We start from the raw sequence: 21,453 nt of genomic DNA, 5'->3' as shown, positions 1-21,453 counted from the left end.
AATACTGTATAACCTACCAAATATTCATGTTGGACATTAATAGGTACAAGCGACACCAAGCCAAACTGGCTCGTAAAAAGTTCGATTTAGTTCAGTTTTTATTTGAGCTTAGCTTGAATTCAAACTTGAAATAAGGTTCATCAAGACAACAAGGGTTCTGTGATGTTCTCAGCTGAATAACTGAAAATGAGATTAGATGCTTCCTCAATTACCAGACATTTCCTACTCCCAGTTTCTCCTTCAGATAGAAGTCTGTTTTTTCCTTTTTCTTCGTCATTTTTTAAGAACTGAATGTACATTTCCCAGAGTTATGTCAGCTAGTCAGTATCGGATACAAGGTTTCCCAGATAAAACTAGAAACAAATACCCTCAAAACAGTTCAGTGACGTTAAATTTAATTCAACCAGATGAATATATATGCACAAAGGATACGCATAAAAAGAATTTTGGCAATCCTATGCAGCTCCGGCTGTTGACGGTGGAATATCGGTAACAGGAGGTATACAATCTACTTTGTAACGCATGCTCTGCAAAACAGGGCGCATAGAAATTGGGTGTCAGAATCACATTTATCATCCCATGCATTCAGTTGAGAATTTTTTTTATTTTGATTCAATTTTAACAATGCAATAGGGATAATAGCATTGTTGTGAATAGAATAACTTTTTAAAGAACGCAAAAGTTGGGTGCAGTGAACTTTAGTCTGACTTGAGTCCAACCTCCTTCATTTTAAAGTCTATTTCATACCTTGATTCGATAACGGCTCATCCAGGTGCCCGGTCTAGTTAAACCTAGATCAACTGGAAGTCAAAAGATGGGAAAGTATGGGGAAGGGTATGGCCAAGGTGGGCAGTCTAGTTAAACCTAGATCAACTTCGCATATTGGCCAATGCATATCAGATTTTGCCTAGGGAGATACAGCCAATACATTCCTTCTATCAACCAATATGAATAAGATTTCAGGGTGTTCAATACGTATCACAAAACCGATACCCCCACCACTAGCAGGGCTATGCACCCTTCCCCACTACCATTCTACAATGAAAGGAGGAATCCCCCCCCTTTCATGCAAATGAAAAGAGGGGTATACAATGAGAGGGAGAGGGATAGGGAGGGGGAGAGTGCCGCTGCCCCTATCCCTTTTATTTTGACTTCTAAGGGTTCTTCTCTTGCAGGTGCCAAATAAAGGGGACAGTGGCGGTCAACACCCACCCTTGTTTCTGTGTACCACAGAGGAAAGGACCCAGTTGACCAGGCTAGGTTAGCTGGTTCACCGGTAGAATCGCCATACCTGGCCTGGTAAACCCGGTTTTGAGTCATTTCCAAGTCTTCTATAGTATTTGGCCCAGTGGAGAGAACTGGATTCAATTGACTCTGGTTCAACCGACAGGTCTAGTCCAGGTTTAATAACACTCATTAAAATTTACACAAGAGAAGGAGAGGAGAGAGCATAAGAATTTTCTTTCAGTCATACACCACCAATGAGGACTATGACCAGTGTTGAAAAGAAAAAGGAACAAATTATCTTCTGAATTTTGAGGTCACTAGTTAAGTTATTGACATACCTTTCTGAAGAATGTTGAATAGGTATTGTCCCAAATGAGCTTGTAGCATCCCGTCATACATGCACAGAAGTTTCCCTGCAAAAAGCCAATCAATAACAAAGTTACATGCAAAGACTCTTCAATTACTCTCTAGTTGTAAACGAGATGGTCCAATAGCTAAATCTTCAACTGCACCTGGCTGGACTCGTATCGCCGGTACGGCAGAATCAGCTGCAAGATCAATATCCTCAATAAATAAACAAGAAGAACTTAATATTAAATCTATAAACGCAAGTCAAAAAAAGAGAAAATAAACTAGCTGGACTGAAACGCAAGATTGGTAGGAACTTGGCTCTGGAATTGTGAATTTGGTCAAATACTCTTATATGACTTACAGTAATTTCCCCAGAAGGATTCATATACTCCATCCGGAAGCCAATATCCTATCCACAAAAGATGGCTTTTATCAACAAAATATGACATGTATATCTTATACGCACATACAGTAGTCTGAGATGGAGGTGCACACAAAGAAAACTTCATTTTCAATCTTTTCCCCATGAGGTGCTAATCAAACTTCCCGCAAAGAATTTTTTACAGTAATGAATTAGTCTAATGTATGCACTTCCGGTTGCTGAGGCAGAGCAATGCACATAGCACGCAAGCTTATCAATCTTTATACAGATGAGGTGTTAATCAAACATTGTGCACATAAATTTTGACAGTAATCAATTAGACTAATGTCTGATATTCAGATTACATGTACCAATTAGCTATTTAAATTTGACCAAAACTCAGAGAGGAAATTTTTGTCATTCATATGTGACCATTTCAAAACTCAACCAGTTGCTCAAATAGCACGTTTTTGTAAAAGACAAAAACCAATTTGGATTTGTCGCATTTAAAGTTCTTCAGTTCTCCAAAGTTAAATATAACATCAAGATGCAGAGATTGACTGACAAGTAATAGTACAATTGTTTAGAACTCAATTCATGGTTCAAGCTCTATATTGTATAAATAATTAATAATTGATTGCAACCTACTTCTAGTCATCAACATAAAAAGCTATTGAATGTGCTTGTAAAAGAAGTATGTAGCAGCACATGGTATAAGGTTTCAAGAAAAATACCCCTGTCATTTTCCCTTGTACTAAAGAGAAATCCCAAGCAATATATGAATTCACAGATTCCACTGTCAATAAGACCTGAAAAACAAATAGGGGGTTCGTGCATTTTCAAAGTGAAATAGAAAGTGAAAGTGACAGTGAATTACTTTTTTATATTAGTGTGCACAGTGGAAAGTGCAATGTAAATTACTTTCTTGTGTTATTGTGCACAATAAAAAATGCAGTGGAGAGTAGAAGAGTTTACTAATAAAATACTCTGATAGACTTAACCTTAATAAGATAGTTTTATTTAAATTTAGATTAACAAAATAGAATAAATAAGTGGAAAATAAATTAAAAATATTAATTTAATTGAATATAAAAATACAATACTTAAACACAAATGTTTACTTTTATAATGTCCAAATGCTTAATCAAATAGTTACTTTTACAATATCTAAATTCTCACTCCTAAATTAGTAATTAAATATTATATTAAAATTCATGAATTTATATAAATAAATAAAGAAGATATTTTATTATATTAAATACTTTGATAGATTTAAGTTTTATAAAATGGTTTTATTTCAATTTTTATTAATAAAATAATATAGATTTTAGATTTGTCTAAATAAATAAATAGCTAAACAAAAAATTTAAAATTTAAGTTAATTGAATATTAAAAAATAGCTAAACAAAAAATGTTTACTTTTATAATATCTAGATGCTTAATCAAATTGTTACTTTTACAATATCTAAATTCTCACTCTTAAGTTAGTAATTAAATATATTATTAAAAGTCATAAATTTATAAAAGTACATAATTTATATATTTTATTTGTAACAAGTTAAAGGGGGGAGAGAGGAGAGGGTCGAGAGGCGGGTGATAGGAGAGGATCGAAGCAAGGCGAGAGAAAAAAAAGAGGGAGGAAGCAGGAGAATGAGAAGCTAGGGCATCAAGCGCGAGAGTGAAAGTGAATTCAAAGGATGAGGCCTCAAATTTCACTTTTACTAATTTTACTTAAGAGCGAGTGAAAGTGAATTACAAAGGTAATTCACTTTCACTCGTTTTAAGTGGCGCTGACTGACGCTTTTAGGCTAGTGAAAGTGAATTCAATTTCATTTAAAAAAAAAAAGTGAATTCAATTTCAATTTCAATTTCACTTTCACTTTCCCTCAACATGCCCTAACAGCACCAAGGGATTCAGATATTGTCTTAAAAAATCCCTCAAATGAAGTCTTCTAGTAATAGAAAATCCAAAAATGAGGCTCTAGAACATAGAAACAAGAAAGCTAGGTCAGTGAGAGTCTGAGACAGTTTTCACTTCACTTGACCACTTTGAAGCAAAGTGTCAACACACATTTCCAAAAGTTTGCCAATAAACACACCTCAAAAGTATTCCCAGCAGGAATTATTGCTTCTCTATAATCATCCTTTTTCCTGTAAAAGAAAAAAAATACAAAAACAAAAATGGAAGTATGATATTTGCTCTTTGACAAAAAACCATTGTCTATGGCCTCTAAACCAGTAAAGAGGAGACTTGCCTCAAGTCTGCAGCACCAGCATCTTCTGCTGAAATAAAGAAGGGTGAGTTTGCGAACACCTCACTATAGGTCAAGAATCAGCATATCAGCTTTGTGTTGAACAAACGGTAGTCAACTGATTATAATGTCTCAGAGAGTATGCTTTCATCTTTGCACTAGTAGCTTGTGAGTCCGGCCATGAATGGTTGCATTTTATCATTTACATGAAACAATCGTTCAAACAAAAATTGGCATAACCATGCTACATGATTTTTCAAAGATTAAGTGAATTTTATTATTTGAGAAATAATTCAAACAACTACTATGTAAAGTTAAAGGCTAGAGTTTTAAAAATGAGTTGGCTCATAAATTCACTAACCAACCCTAAACGAAAAAAAGACAAGACAATTTCAATTCTACTGGCCATTTGAACATCTTGAGTCTGGAAAGTGATCTTTCTGTTTAATATCAGATATCACTGAAAAAAGCAGGAAAATATCGGATTTGAAATAACAACTGTAGAACAAAAAAAGTTTAAAGTGGCATACAAGAATAAATGTTTCAGGCATTGAGCTTATGCAAGAAAGAAATGAGAGTAGATTTCTATAAATAATAAAAAAAAAAAATGACAGTGCATGGAGATAGAAAAATGTAAAAGCAGTTGAAAAAAAACAATAAGCAATACCCTATGAATTTGAGAAATCTTTCGAACTCAGCTGTGTACACATTGACTGCTCTTTCCAAAATGGCTAAAGTTTGCCTCTCCCTGCTCAATAAAAACATGTTAACAAGTAAGACCTAGACCTATGACCAAGAAGCAAGTGCAAAGACAAAATGTAAAACTGGACAATGCAAAACCATATGATAATGCATGTAAACTAATCAAGCAAGATATCTCACAGCTTTTTTGTCTCAAAACGCCCCCAAGAAAGATGAAAGAAGAGTCGAATCGAAAGAACCATGCGTGTAAGGCTGTATAATGATGGCCCATACCGTTGTCGCTGTTCTTCCATAGGCCTAAAGTAAGATACGCTATCATGATAGGTAACAACATTTTTTTTTTGAGAAAGGTGGTTACAACATGTTAGATACGAAAGTATGGCAAGTGATAACTCACACATACCCTTGGTCATCATTTATTTGTTTTATGAAGTCCAGTAAAACCTGAAATAAGCATGGAAAGCCACAGTATAATTAACCGAAAAGAATGATATTTCTAAGAGAACCTATATATAAATTCAAGCACTCGATTCTATTTATCGTATCCTTCATCCACCTTAAAAAAAAAAAAAACTCTCTAAATCTGAAGATAAACAACAATTTAGAAAACTTTTTGAGAAATATTAATGCCCGGTTATCACACAAACCACCCAAAATAATTCCACTATCAACTGGAAGGCCCTACAATGTGGTAACTTGTTTCAATCTCATCCGTTTATTGAGATTTTAAACATCTACATAAAAGTGGACATGTTACCAGCAAAGACTTGGTAATAAGATGGGAGGATGGTCAAATTGATGAAAAATTTCAACCATACCATTGTAATTATAGGCGGCGATTCCTAGGGGGATTCAATTTTATCCAACAGTTTAGTTAAAAGAAACATAAAAAAATGTTTGGCTCCTTTACCACTGGAACCGTCCATAAGGGAGAAGCATGAAAATGGTATACAAGTGTCAACTGCACTACAAACCACTAGGAAGTGAAAGCATTATATAATTAAATAGCACCACTAAAACATCATCTTAACCCGAAACAGTACGACCATGTACCATTTGAGCTAGGTTCAGCACACAGGTCGTACCATCAGCAAAATGATGGCATCAATGTAAGTAGTAGAACCTTTCTCCTCAACCAGAACTACAATTTTACAATCTTCTTTCCCCAAAGTTGGCAACAATATATATTTTGGTACAGCCATGAAACTCAAATAGAAATCCAACCCAAAATAGAGAGAGAAGATTTTGGCAACTGCCCCCACAACATTTTTACTTCCCTTTCGACATGACTCCACCTTAAATGTTTTGACTACACAATTCTTGATGTACCCAAATGTCCTCATAAGAAAATAACAAAAATGCAGAACAACAAATTACACATGCTGAATCGCCTTCCATAAATAGATATAGCTGATAGAATTAATCCCCATGATAAAAATTAATACATGATCTTCAGAGGAATCTATGACTTAAATCAAACCTGCATATAAGAGAGGCAAGTTTTTCAAAAAAAATATCAGAGAGGCAAGTGACAGAAAATGCCAAAAAAAGACCCACAACCTACAGTTACAGGTTTCCATTTGAGCTGGTACCAAAGTTTAAGATAAGGGTGCTGAATGCAAGGTTCAATAACGCCGCCAAATTACAGAAATGAAATCAATAGAGAAGGCACCAAGGAAAGAACTTGAATTTTCAGGGGTTGTTTTTTAACTAGCAGTAGCTAGCACAAGAGAAAAATCTACTAAGAAACTATTTTCAGCAAAAAGAAAGAGAATGGTGCTCTAGTAACCAAAAAAAACTTGTATTATTCTTCAATACTTGTTCAAAGTTATAGCAGATTCACCTATTTATAGACTCTAAACATCTAAAGACTTGCCAAAATAAGTAACATTATCACAGTTGAAATCTCCTATGTGTAGACATCCTAATTACAATTGAATAGTGACTTTCAATATTGAAATCAGCTGATGGGAAAGAATTCCAGTACTAATGGAGTTACAAACTTTATGACTTTCCTAAATTGACTATAATAAAGGAAACTTACTAACCAAACATTTGTCTAGAGAAAACTCTCTTAAATGGTACTTATAGACAAACTAGGAAACTATTAAAAGTGGAGACATGCTGACTTTCCCCATATAGAAAGTACCAAAATAGAGTACTTTCCTAAAACAACAACTTTCCAAAAAAATGAAAAAAACAATTGTTTTTTGAGTCTTCTTCTTTCTTCTTCTTCTTCCTCCTTTTATATATCTTCAATTTCTCTAGATGACTTTCTTCTTCCACAAGGGAGCCATGTAGTCATCATTCAACCCAATCAAATCTGGGAATTTCCCATCTCCCGATCAAGTCACAAATAAACAACATATTGGAAATATGAATTTCTCGAGACCATCAAAATCTGGGAATAGCTACGTGTTGCACTTGTAGACATGTTAATCAGCCGAAAATTATGTAGACAAGATTCTACAACATCTACATTGTTTTTTCCTAAACAACCAAAAGCTCTATATAATATGTCAAATGACAACTGCAGATACCCAATGCTTTTACATGGCATTTTGCCAATTTTTAATCCAAAAGTGCACTTTATTTCATATAAATTGGGACATCTGAGCAGGACTTTCTTTTCTTTTATTGGTAGATGGATGAGACTTAGGAACATGGCTTTTCTGTGCAGCAGGAATTGTGTTACCTAATATTTGCAATTGGGGTTAATCAATCTAATAGGTCATGTTGTTGACTCAACAGTCGATCAATCCAAAACTAACAATCACACCTAAACACATGTATGTGTACTAAAGTGGAGACTTACTCAATACATATTCAACATCAAACTGTATTACTCTTTAGTAGACTTTTTTTTTCAAGTGGAGATGATTTATTTCAAGAAAGAAAAAGAAACATCAAGAGAAGCCTCCCCTTACTACAAGGGATTGAAGGGAGAGACCCAATTTAGCACAAGAATCTGCAGCCGAATTGGCTGATCTGAGTACATAGGACCAGGTATAAGAATAGAGGGTATGAGATCCATAATATCAAGATAAATCTGCCAGTGACGTCAGGGTGGGAAGGAGGAGAAGCGCCAACCGATGACCACCCGAGAATCTCCTTCCACAATGAGCGGTGATCATGGAAGAAACGGAGTCTGCGGTGAAGTCCAAATAGCTTCGCCGTAGTCGAATCAGCAATGCCAAGAGGCCCAAGTAGGAAATAATAGTGGTTCCATTAGCACCATAGATCACTCCGCTAAAGCCCGCCAAACCAGGGCATCCGAGAGCACACCTGTCAAAGTGTGGCTAGCCCGGGAGGGAAACCCATGCAACCATCCGAGGAGACGGGTGAGAGTAGACATTTGAGCGATTACCTTCCAGTTGGTGCGGAGGGGGGCACAAGAGAGGCATTGAAATTCCTTCCCGGAGTGCATCTAGGCAGAAATGAGACACGTGGCAGTACAAGAGACCTCCATAGACATGTGTGTTCAAATCTCCTAGCATTCCTCTCCTTCCAGAGGCACCAAAGGATGTGGGTCATGCAAGCAAATAATAGGAGTTTGCCCAGCATGGGAAGGCGCATCCCAGAGGGGAAGAAACGCAAAGTGTACAAGTCCTAAGGAGTACAAAACTGGAAGCCCAAGCTGCAAAGCAGCGACAACCATACTTGTCAGGTGAAGGAGCAATGCAGGAACAAGAGTTGTCAAACTGGAAGGGAGTCGGGCCCCATTGGTCAATTTTAGTATCAATCTGAATAGGCCAATAGTCAAATCCTGCACGGTTCAAAACCCAGCCACAAACATTAACATAAAGTCTCGGCCACTCCTTAGTGGCAAAGAAACGATCAAGCTTCAAGAGGATAGGCGGTTTTTGCCCATTGGATCATGTGAAACTTTTGCCAAAAGGCTAATCTCCTCTAGTTCAAAACTTCCAATAAAATCTTCAAAATTGCGCATAGTGGAAGAAATTTTGGTTGTTGGGGGGGATTTGTCACTGCAGAATCTGATTGCATTAAAGTCTCCAACAATGAGCCAAGGGATAGACCATCAAGGAAGAAGGTCAGAGAGCTCTTCCCAAAGAAAGGGAAGATCCCGATAGCGAGTGGGCCCATAAATTCCTGCAAGGCCCCAAGAAAGGCCAGTACACCTGTCCCGTAATTTAATACCGATAGAAAAAGTGCCAATGATATGATCCACCGCATAAACAACCGACAAGTCCCAAAGGAGGAGGATTCCTCCTGAGAAGCCAATAACTTAATAGCCAGCCATTCCAAATTAGGACATCCCCATAAGTCATGAATAGTGAAGTTAGATAGACTTTGATATTTAGTTTCTTGTAATATAACAATAGATGGATGACTTTTGACAAGAAGATTGCGCACAGTGACACACATCCGGGGGGAACTAATGTCGTGTACATTACAAGAAATAACAAACATTGACGGTCATTGTTGTTAACTCCAGGGGTAGACTTGTCGCTTGGCAAATACCTTTTATAGGTCACTCCCATTTTCTTAGCAAGTTCCATCATCCGACTCCATGTTTCCTCATCAAATTTACTCCGTTCAGATTGTAGTGTTGTGAAGAATTGCTGCATATGGTCATCCGGTGGAGGGAAACAAAACTCTCCAGTGGGTGGAAAATTGAGGTCATCCGGGGCTACATCCACCGGCATGGGGGTTGCACTGCTGGATTCCCTTCTGTAAGGGATGTTGGGCATGTTGTGGCGCCAGCGCTGATAAATGTATTACTTGTTTAATTTTTTGAGAAAGTGAAGGGGAGTTTCATTAGATGAGGGGGAAAAGTACATTTGTTAACCGCTCCCCCCCCCCCCCCCCCCCTAAAAACAAAAGCAGAGGGAGGGCAGGTTGTTATAAGAATGATTGCATTCTTAAAAGAAAAAAAACAAATAAAAAGATACACGTAATGAGAATGCAATTAATGTCTAACCTCCAAGTCAGTAAGAGGGTTGCTCATGGTTTTGTTTCACATTGAAAATATATTAATTGATTACACTATAAAATACAAAGAGAACAGATGCAAACATATGATTAGGAGCTTAAAAACTAAAGATGTACCTGAGGAACTCCAACCAAGTACTTCACTAGTGTCTTATAGACCCCAGCTGCAGAACCAAGCTGAGCTAACTGTCTTCGTCTGGAGAATAACAAACAAGAGCACTAAGTCTTTCAAACTTCTCACTACAATTAAAAGGCCAAGGTTCAACCTTCTAAGTGTAGGTATGTCACCTTTCCATTTGTTGTCTCCATAGTAAAGCATATCTTTCACAGATACTACCCCCAGAGCTCGTCAGAGCATCAACCTCAGTTTGCCTGCTCCTCTCTGAACGCTCTCTTTGTTGTCGAATGAGTGAACCACGAAAATCTTGGGGCATGTAGGACATAACTGCAAATTACAGATCCCCTGATCAATTGCCAAAAGTATCTTAGAAATGGCTCAGCATAACTGATTCATTAATTACCACTCACAAAGAAAAAAACAACTGATACATGCAAACTGTAACAGCTAAGGACAATAGAAAATCTAAAGGCAAAAATGCAGAATACTAAACGAGATTCTCAAACAGCTTTTTAAGGGTTGGAAAACCTATTTGCCTGCTGCTATTAACAGTCTTAGGGCATGCAACTAGATATGACCAAATTCTCTGGTGGAATTAATTAAAATCTGTCAGACAGTTCATAAAAAAGTCAAGGGCAAACAAGGAGAAGTAATGATCGAAGAGAACAAAGTGGTTATGAGGCTTGAACTACTTATAAGTCAGGTTGACAGGATAGGAATCTCATACCTGTTTGGTTCCCTGCGGAAGAAGAAGAAGCGCCATAAGCAATTTACACAAGGGAGAAAAGAAGCATTCACATCCACTTTTCTCAATAAGGAGCACTACTTTAGGACAAATTCTGGTTAAGAGATTTAGAAGCTTATTTTCTGTATTTTTTGGATTTTTATCTATATTTTAGTTGATCTTACTTATAAGCAGTGTCATGTTTTGCAGGATTTTGTTGGGGCCTCATTTAGGTTAGTATTACAGCACATCAGGGTTGTCTTCCATGATCTAACCTTGGACCTTAGGTGTAAGCTATTATCAGATTTTTCTTGGTAGTGGATTTTTGCGGGAATCTCGTACAAGATCACTTTTATGACTAATATCTTCTTTTGTGGAATAATGTTGAACAGCTTTATGATAAGTACTACAGAGATGTCCTAAAGCCTCTCGTGAGTTACATGCTTCTAGAAGTAATGTCCAAATCACTGTACAACCAAGTGGCACTTCAGGGAGTTTATGAGGGTTTTTACTTCTAAAAACTCCCTGAACTATAAAAGCTTTTTTTATGAGGTTTTGATGCCACTTGGTCAACTATAAGGAAGTTTGCATGCCAGAAAGTCTAGGTGCAGGAATCAAATTAATTAAACCAACAAACCAAGTTCTCCTAGCAAAATGGCTCTAGCAACGTGGGACTGAAAAGTTGACCTTGTGGAGAATGTTCATTGCGTCAAATGTAGATGCTTTAACAGCTCATACACCACCCTGATCTCACCTCTTCCCATGATTCAAGCATTCAGAAAGTATCGTGAAAGCTTAAACCTCAGTGTTTTCTTGGAATTAGGCTTTGGGGGGGTTAGTGCACATGACTCAGGACATGATCTTCATGCGCATTACGCAGTTCATGTCCTGATGTCGTTAGGGGGGCCGAAATTCATGTCATGTACATGAATATACATGAATCAAGAGTTCATGTCTCAAGAGTAACGGGCGGAAAGTGCTTTCTGCCCGATTTTGATAATCATCCACTTGATTCTCTCGCGCGGGCTCTCTCTGGCTCGACCGTCTCGCTCTTTTTTTTTTTCATTTCGCTCATTTCGTTCCCGCAGCCCTCTGTCGTCTCCGTGAAGCCCGAGCTCTCTGCTCGCTCTCTCGTCTCCGCCGTCCCTCTCCGGTCTCCCTCTCTACTGCCTCCATCTCTCACTGCAAACGTTCTTCCGGCGTCCTTCTCTTTCTCGGACTCGCTCTCCCTCTGAACCTCCCGCTCGCTTCTCCCTCTCTCTTATCTCTCTGTCTCTTCTCCCTCTCTTCTCCCTTTCGGCATCTCACTCCCTTCTCCCTCACGCTATCATTTTTTCCCCCAAAAGACCTTCCAATTTCTTGCGATTTCCCCTGTTTCAGTTTCGTTTTTCTTCGATTTTGACATTTGGACTTCTCGGCCTCCCTCTCTTCTCCCTCTCTGCGTACCGTCGAAGCGCCGCCTCTATCGGCGTTGCCCGCCGTCGTCGTTGCCCGCTAGCTCGCCCCTGACGAAGACGACGACCCTGAGGAAGACGACGATAGTTTAAAACTATCGTCATTACTTTATAAAATTTATTTATAAAATAATTATTTTTATTTATTTAATACATTTATTTTATAATTACTATATTAAAAATAGTGATTTAATAGTCATAATTAAAATATTTTTAAAATAAATATTTGATAAATTATCTTGGCATAATTATCCAATTGCTATAGTTAATTAAACCAATGGTTTTAAATTTTGTGATAATATATTATTAATTAATAATACATAAAATATATTATATACAAATATATAGTGTGTTAAATTTATGATTAGATCAATTTTTTCTCTTAAATTATTCATTTTTAGGTTCAAGTATATCATATGTTATTAATAACTCCATGTATTACTTTCATTTTTTTTATTTATAACGTTATTAATAACTCCACGTTATTAATAACTCCACGTTATTTATTTATTATTTGTAATTAATCATGTGCGTATTTCATTGGCTCATATAATTACCATATTAATGCATAATAATATATCTAATTCAATTAATAAATATATTAATATATTTAATTATACATTAAATAATTTATTCGTGTAGTAATAATGGTTGTTTTACCTAATTTGGAGTTTAAAGATTATATTGTAATTAAGTGTATTGTAAAGGTTTAGAGATTCTCTTTTTTTTTATGTTTTTCTCATGTTGGGGCACTAACACTGGAAACTGTTTTCCAGTGCACATGAAGTTATTAACACTAACACCAAATGCGAAGATGATCTTCATGTACATGACTGACATGATCTTCATGTTGGACATGAACTTGATCTTCAAGAATCCATTTGGGGCACTAACCCCAGGTTTATGAACTTTCGAGGACTAAAATTAGATTCCAGGGGGGCTTTTAGGTGTAACATAATCCCTTGAGGAGGTCTTTCCCACTACTGACCATGTTGCAGTCCCTTAGAACATAAACTCATTCAGGTGAAAAACCATGATTCAGGCCAAGTTAATTTCTGGGTTTGATGAGCCATTCTCTCTTTCTTTCTTTTTTTTTGAATGGCGTGTGTATTTTATTAGAGGGGGAGAACAAACGTCATGCCTAAAACACATGTGTTCACAGATATAACATCAAAAAAGAAATAAAAAAGAAACACTAGAATGTAAGCAAACCAATTGAGAACAACAGGGTATATGCTAGAGAATCAGTGGCCCATGTTAGCAGACGAGGAATGTGATGTCAGATTAAATTGAGAGGATTGGCAATGTCTTCCACCTCCTCAAGATACAGAGGAGACAACAAGAGGGGGCAGAATTACTTTCCCAATTGTGGTCAAGTCTCCTTCAATGATCAAAGGTGAGGTCCTGAACCTGGCAGCAAAACAGAGCCTGTGGAATAGAGCATTCGCTTCAGCATCAATGCACTTGGCAATACCAGGGGACTAGCTTACAGAAAGTAGGGGTGGCTTCGAACTGAGCCGGCTCGAGCTTGGCTCGGTTCGATTCGGTATATCTAGATCTCGAACCGAGTTCAAGATCCAGATACGTCTTGTTTGAGTTAACGAGCCGGCTCGTTAACGGGCGAGTCGCGGTAGCGAGAGCGGGCCGGACGCCCAGTCCCTCCCGTCTGCCACTCTGGCCGCTTCTGTCACCGTCGAGAGCTCCTCGCCGGCCGCTACATCCCCTTCCCTCCGATTTCTTCGCCGCTGCGTCGTCTCGGCGGAAAACCAGAGTCCAGAGAGAGTTACCTAAGTTGGGAGAAATAATCCCCCCCCCCCCGTGTGAAGTCGATTTCGCACATGTGAAAGTCACACGTACGAGATCATAAACAAGTAAAAAAAATAAAAAATTGTCCCTCCCTCATGGCTCTTGAAGAAATTGAAAAGACATTTTAGTAGAAATACGTTTCTAGAGACTATTAGTGGTTTTTTCAATAAATGTTGAAAAGATATTTTTAGTAGAAATATAGGGACTATTAGTGCCTCATGTTTTTTGGAAAACATTTTTCTAATTAGAAATTCTTATTAAAAAATCATATAATTTTCTAAGTAAGATTTTCTTGCCAAGATGGGCTAGAAAACCGTACAGAAAAATTTTGAATAAGTATTTGACAGTTGATGCTATGATACTTTTAGCATGAGGCAATTTTCATAGCAATTTTGTGTTTGACATTTTATTTGATTAAAAATTTATCGATAAGTATAGTAATATATTAGATTGATTATTAATTTTTATTTATTTCCCTAGAAGAGGCAATAAGAAGTCCATTTAACTTTCCTAAGAAAATTTTAAAATATTTCTTGTAATTTTCTAGTAAGTCTCTAATAGTAATAAGATTTTATTTAAAGGTTTTTTTGAAAATGTGTATCCTAGGAAAAACATTTCTAGTTTTTCCTAGAATATAAATTTTCAATCAGGGGCACTAAGGAGGCCATAGTAAATTTATGGCCAGATTCAAAAATTACAAAATAAGCTAGACAACATTTGGGGTAAAAAAGATTAATATTGGTGGGTTCTCATCCATTATCGAGATTCAATCCCGAACCTCCCCTATAATTCTTTTTTTAAAAATGTATGCATAATTTTATAGATAATTTATTTGACATATATTTTATGTAGAGAATTAAATGTTCGTTAACCTCGAACTCGGCTAGAGCTCAAGCTCGAACTCGGTTAAAATTATTAGGCTCGAGCTCGATTAAAATTTTAGGCTTGAGGCTAGGTCGATTCGAGCTTGAGTTCGAAATCTTTAAACCAAACTCGGCTCGAACATAGGAAGGTTCAGATTCAGCTCGATTCAATACCACCCTTATGCTCAATTTTAAGTGGAGGTCATGCCCAATTTTATGTAAAATGTATGCATAATTTCATATACAATTTATTTGACATGTATTTTTTTAAAAAGTTTTAAATGTATGTTGGAGCTCGAACTCGAGACATGTAATTGTTGAAAAATTTTAAATGAATGTTGAAGCTCGAGCTCCGCTTGAACTCGGTTAAAATTATTGGGCTCGAGCTCAATAACAATTTTAGGCTCGAGCTCAATAACAATTTTAGGCTCGAGCTCGAGTTCAAAATATTTAAATCAGGCTCGACTCGAACATAGGCAGGTTCGGGCTCGGCTCGATGCACCCCTAACAGAAAACCACCCTCTTCCATCATCAGGATACACTAGTTGCATGTGGTGAGCAATAGGATTATGTAATACGTCAAACTATTTAGTGGCCACCTCCTCTACATAGTTGCCAAACCCTAATAGTAGCTCATACAGCAATCCTTGTCCAAGTAGTTATGGTGGTGCAATAAATGAGCCCTAAGCAGAATGCTATTCACATTTTCTGGGCCTTATGGCATAGATGATAGCTGTCAACTTAGTGCTTAAGACTTTTTCAAGAATTCTTGAGGCCCGTTAGTTGTTGAAAGGACTGATTAAATACTATTTGATATGGCAAGCAAGATTTGGTTGGGACTGGAAGCTACAATATGTTTCTTACAAGATCATGGATCTTACTTCATCCTCTTCTTATTAGGTTTCCAGAGCTCATGTACTCAAAGTAGCTAATGACAACATACAATCTTGGGTCAGCAAAGGTGAAACTAGCTTAATTGTTCCATCACCAGTGCATTACTGTTGTATTCCATTGTTTCCTTCTATATGGTCTAAGCCTTTCTGGACCTGCGATTTTCCTTTCTTTTCTTTTGACAATATTACTATCTCGCCAAAAAAGGGATCCAAATTACATAATCTTTTTTTCTTTTCAATGTTACACAAACCATGATTAAGTAATGGTCAGAAGTCATTTTGACCCAAACCTTCTCATTTGCAGTCATTTTTCCATTAATGCACTCCTCAGATCCCAGCAAAAGAGAGAAGGTGAAAAAAGTAAAAAAAGAATTGCGGACAACAGCCAAGGGGGACACAGTTTATGGACAGTAAGAGATACATGTAGAAAAATTACTCAACAAAATTAAAGCATTACTGTTAAGGCAAATATTGAAAATGCTCACTCAATATAACCAAAGTTTTTGGCATAAAGGCTAATATTCAGAAAACTGAGATTTAGACTTCTTTTCATAGTTAATTCATTGGTGGCTCTTGGATATCATAGGAACCACATAAATGCCACTTGATAGTGACTTTGGCAATCTGTAAATTATTTCTACACCTTTCACCTACGCTGCACATGGAACGCCTAAAGCCAATTCTTTAAGACTCCCATAGCAGTTGCCTAAGGCTTTAATTAAGCTCAGGTAATAGTTTGGGTTCTTGACTAATTGGGTCCGAAAATCTTTTTAAAAAAAACAAAAGATTTTTTTGAAATAAACTTATAAGTGACCAAAAAAACACTAATATATGATAACCCCCTTAACCATTACAGCAGGAAACAAGAAGCATAGTCACACGCATCAGCAAATCAAGCTTTTGAAAATTGAAAAAACCAAATTTAACTTAAAAAAAAAAACAGAAAACTAATGACACTAGCTATAAAGAGTTTTGCCAACTAAAAGAAAAAGGCTGGAACAGATAAAGTTTATGTCAATACAAACCTGTATTAAAAATATTATCAGCATTCTTGGACTGGAAGGACTCCAACGTCTTCAATGTGTTTAATAGTTTCACTTGCAGTTCTCCTAGCACATTGGCAGTTTCAATGTCTTCAGGTGTGGATTGTTCTTGAAGCTGCATGAACACATTAACTTGGCGAGATGATAAAAAATGTGCAATAAGATTTTTTGAAAACAATAAACCTCTACATTAAAAATGGGAGAGAAAACCCACAACCAAAAAATAAAAAAGTGAATTGATTTTCACCAACAAACATCTAGTTACAAATTCATCACTGCAATTGGAGTACTTTAAAATGCAAGATCATTGGTGAATAACATGTGCAATAATGACTTCTAAAGATTTGGTAAAATAAGAACATACCAATCTTGGCCAATGAGAACTGTCGAGTAAATACAATATCTCTTCAAGGTGTTCCCTGTTCTTCCATAGATTCTCATCAATTTTGTGGGGAGAAGGAGACTCTATTTCAAGCAACAGCATTTCTTCACCTACAAAAGAAAGATGAATTTGAAATGCCCACTCAGTAAAGATTTTACCTTGTTACAGCTCAGGTCTGATCTTTAACCAGATAGACTTAGAGAACAAAAACCAAGGGTGCGAAAATATGGCATTGGTGCATTTTAAGGTGCTTCACCAATGGCCCTCCCATATCATGCACTTTCTCTTTATTCATAGCTCACTACTAAACAAAAGCCACAATTTACAAAAAGATTTTTCTTTTTTTCAAGCCACGATTTCACAAAAAAATGCTTTAAAGATTACAACGTTAAATGTAGAAATTTCAATTAAAACTATAGGGTTTTCCACCCCTTAACAAACAAACAAACTCAAATTATCTTCAACTATTCCTAGCTAGTACAACAAGTCAGAAATGACTACCAGTTAGATTAACTAGTTTGACAGCAAAAAGATAGCTTGGGGGTTTATTAGTGCTCGACTAAAAGTAAGTACTTAATGGAACAAACAGTACTACAGAAGGATATACAAACAACTTATAGGAGCATTTAGCCACCATTTCTGACTGACTATATTGGTAGTTCACATCTCATTAAAGAAATAAACTATCCATAATGTTTAATGGCATCCTCAATACAATCCTCACAGGCAAAATAATAAATGCCCAGATCAAACCCACAAATCGTCACCATCTTAATACACAAGGTCCATAAATCAAAAGCCTGAATCAAATTTACACCGGACCAACCACACAACAACCAAAATAACACGAATCAGTTGGCCGGAGCAAAGGAAATGAAGGAGACGAAACACTACCAGAGGCTGCCGGTAATTGCATAAGCAGATCTTCCGACATGCCCCGAAGCTCAGACGACAGCCTGGAGACATCATCAGGCAGAGGAATGAACGGATATTTATCATAATATCGAGCCAAATATTCCCTCGTTATTGGGACCAAGCCCTCAGTTGAAGCCATAACCGAGCAGAGGGATGATCTCCCTGAAATTACCTCTTCAAATCGGAGGTCTATCAGAAGAAAGGTAGCGATATGGGAGAGGAAAAGGGAATGGGTTAGTTTTCGTAACGAAAGATCGACGGGAGTTTTTGACAGTCATTCGCATTTAGGTGGGAGAAGGCCTCTCGGAGGCGAAGTACGGCACATCGTAAAGCCTGCTACACTACGTACATCGCAGGGAGAAGTTGCCAGCAGGACGACGCGCCACTGCGCGCTGGCTAGTGGGTCAGAGGCTGTTAATTTATTATTTTGCCTCCAAAAGTGTCAAAATTACTCTCCCCTTTACAAATTACAAATTGCACGTTCCTTTAGCTAATACTTCCAAGAAACCCTGCATACACAAAAAAAAAAAAAAAACAACTTTTGTTAAACAGTAATTTTTTATAATTTATTTTATTTGAATTAGTACATTATAAATCACAGAATAATATAAAAATAATTTATTTATAGAAAACATATAAAAACTATTTATAGTTGTCAACTTCTTTTGATTTTCAACATTCATAATTTTAAGTTATTCTTCCTATGTATTCTTATATTCTATTACCTGTTAGTGCCCGGTCCAACGCTGGGTAAAATATGCCAAAAGCCGTTAGTGTCAAGCATAAGTGCAGGAGGAAAGTAAAATATAAATGTATTTCGCTTCCCCCATTTTAGGCATCATGGGAGGGAAAGTTAATTCAGAGGGGGTTGAGCTCTTAACTCACTTTCCCTCTCTGAGTTACATTGGGCTCGGGATGTCGGGAAGGAAGACTCTGACGAACGAAGGTTTTAAAGAAAATAAATTTCTCTCTCGCTCGCTCGCGACCGTCGGCAATTTCAATGCCCTTTGTGCGACTTGTCTTCAATGTTCGACACCCTTCCTCTCGCCGACCCAGCACCGACGACCTTCGACTACATCTCTCCCCTCTCTGCAACCTCTCCAGCTCCTCCCTTGCTTGCGACCGTATGCAATTTCAATCGCCCCCTCTACAACCTCTCCCCGGTGTTTGACTCTCTTCCTCTCACCGTCCCCAGCACTAACGACCGTTGGCGACTTCTCTCCTCTCTCTACAACCTCTCCGACTCGATTCGAAAGAAAATAGGGTAAATTTTTCTTTATGTAAATCGATGGTTAATTGGTCATTGTAGGTCTTTGTTTAGAGCATTAGCTATTAAAAATCATTATTAGTATTTAATAAAAGCAATATATTTTACATAGTTAAGCATGTATGGGGGGGTATGTCTCTGATTTGTAATAACCTAGTCCTCGTCCATGGTTGGCTTAACTGAATAGGGAATAAGGAGTTTCATTGTGGTTACTTCTGTTTACTATAAACTCTGCAACTTTTATTCTGGTGGAGAACATTGTGAAGAAAATGATGAAAGTGAAAATGAAGACAGTGATAGTAGTGATGATGTTGAGGATGATGTGGACACTCAAATAAGTACTTAGAGAAAGTTGCACTACAATCTGCAAGAGCATCATATTATCTGGATGTTTTAGCAATTCAGATGTGGCAAAATTATTGACTATTATGTTTTAACGCTACTAAATATTTTTTTGTGTTGTATTTTTTTATGTACAGTTGTAATTTTTTTATATTAAAAAGGTAATTGAGTTATATTTGTGTTATTTTTATTTTTATTATTACAATGTTTGTGTAGTACGCTATGTAGCACAATATTTGTATAATTATTTCATATTTAGATATTAAAAAATTAAAAATTGATTACAATTTTAATAATATAAAAGTAAGCATTTGTTTAATTGTTATATTTAATATATATTTATTTATTACTAATATTAATTTAATTTTCTAAAAGTCATATATCAAAATATTTTATTTAATAAATAATCTATATGCACTTTATACCATACTTTCCATCGTGCACACTAACACAAACAAGTACTTTACACTGTATTTTATATTGTTCACACTAATACAAACAAGTACTTTACATTACATTTTCCATTGCGCACACTAACACAAACAAGTATTTTACTTTCCCTCACAGTTTCCCTAGGGAAAATACTTCACTTTATCTAAAAAAAAAAGCGGAGATCTCTTCATTTACTTCTTCCAGATTTCTCCTCAGCTTGTAGATTATTTGTGGGTAATGGTAGGTCTCTTAAATTTTGGGATGATTGGTGGACAGGACAGGAACCATTGAGAAACTCTTTTAGCAATCTATTTCTTATCTCCACTCAAAGGGAGATAATAGTGGCAGATGCTTTTGAGGGAGGTGTTTTGAGTCTCCATCCCAGAAGGGGTATTTTTTATGTAGAAGCAATGGAAGCAAGCCATTTACTGGATTCTTTGAACCATGTCAGGATGAGGCCTTCTAATGCAGACAAGCTCATATGGTGGCCTGACAAAAGCGGCAAATTCTCAGTTGCATCTGCATACAGACAAATTAATGGTTGGGACTCAATGCATAGTGAGCTTGATATTTACTTTGTGTGGCGTCTGTGTTGCCCTCCAAAGGTAAAATTCTTCACGTGGAGTGCTTGCCAAAATAAGATCCTTATAGCGGATGTGCTTCGAAGAAGGGGTCACTCCTCAATAGACTTGCTATGTCCTCTTTGCAATATTGAAGATGAATTCGCCAGCCATACCCGTTATTATGCCCGTATTCTTGGAAGGTTTGGTCCTCTATCTTTTGCAATTTCGTTTTGCAAATATGTATCTCTGCAGATTTGTTCAGTTTTAGCAAGTCAGTCTATGGTTATCCCCTTCCTGGGCTGGGTAAAATGATGCTATCGGCATGTGTCAGTTTTGTGCCGTGGGGGATTTGGAATGAACGGAATAGGAGGCGGTTAAAGGCTAAATTTGAATATGAGAAAAATGTAGTGGACAAAGTGATGGGCCAAATATCCACTTGGCTCTTGACAAAAAACCCTTTTTGTTCTTTCAAGGGCACTTCTATTCATGAAAACTGGAGCAATCTAGCAAGGATGCATTTGGGGACCAAGATTAAAGTTATGAAAGAGTGGGCGCCCCCAGAGGTTGGATACTTAAAATTGAATTTTGATGGCTCTTCTCTCGGCAATCCGGGGATCGCAGGTTTCGGAGGTGTGATTTCAGACTCATTTGGCAATCAGTGGTTTTTTTATGCGGGTCCATTAGGCATCTCCGACTCAACGTCTGCAGAGCTTCATGGTCTTCTCAACGGGTTCCGGATTTTCAAAGATAAATGTAGTGGCCCAATTCACATTGAAAGGGATTCCAAGGTAGTCATTGGATGGGG

At 37.0% G+C, this 21,453-nt stretch overlaps 1 protein-coding gene across 2 annotated transcripts; it reads right to left on the bottom strand.

Annotated features, from left to right (window-relative positions):
* Positions 1-78: 78 nt before the first annotated feature.
* On the bottom strand, positions 79-18,401 carry LOC137965763 (uncharacterized). Of its 2 annotated transcripts, XM_068812103.1 has the most exons (16): positions 18,217-18,224; positions 18,024-18,085; positions 17,112-17,239; positions 16,730-16,862; positions 10,135-10,291; positions 9,964-10,042; positions 5,297-5,337; positions 5,074-5,190; positions 4,859-4,939; positions 4,195-4,257; positions 4,039-4,090; positions 2,674-2,748; positions 1,940-1,987; positions 1,740-1,775; positions 1,566-1,640; positions 80-527 (listed from the first exon to the last, which is right to left on the bottom strand). In XM_068812103.1, the coding sequence occupies exons 2-16, from the start codon at positions 18,061-18,063 to the stop codon at positions 456-458; spliced, it is 1,197 nt and encodes a 398-aa protein (XP_068668204.1). In that variant the 5' UTR covers positions 18,064-18,085; positions 18,217-18,224; the 3' UTR covers positions 80-455. The 2 variants fall into 2 exon arrangements, with proteins under 2 accessions (XP_068668203.1, XP_068668204.1); XM_068812102.1 differs by having other exon boundaries at positions 79-527; positions 18,024-18,401.
* Positions 18,402-21,453: the final 3,052 nt, after the last annotated feature.

This window comes from Aristolochia californica, unplaced genomic scaffold (assembly GCF_029961685.1).
Source record: "Aristolochia californica isolate CCGP_79_NKW_82.1479 unplaced genomic scaffold, dmAriCali1.0.hap1 SCAF_5, whole genome shotgun sequence".
Classification (NCBI taxonomy): domain Eukaryota; kingdom Viridiplantae; phylum Streptophyta; class Magnoliopsida; order Piperales; family Aristolochiaceae; genus Aristolochia; species Aristolochia californica.
Note: the sequence above shows the minus strand (reverse complement) of the source record. Positions and strands in the feature narration are given on the sequence as shown.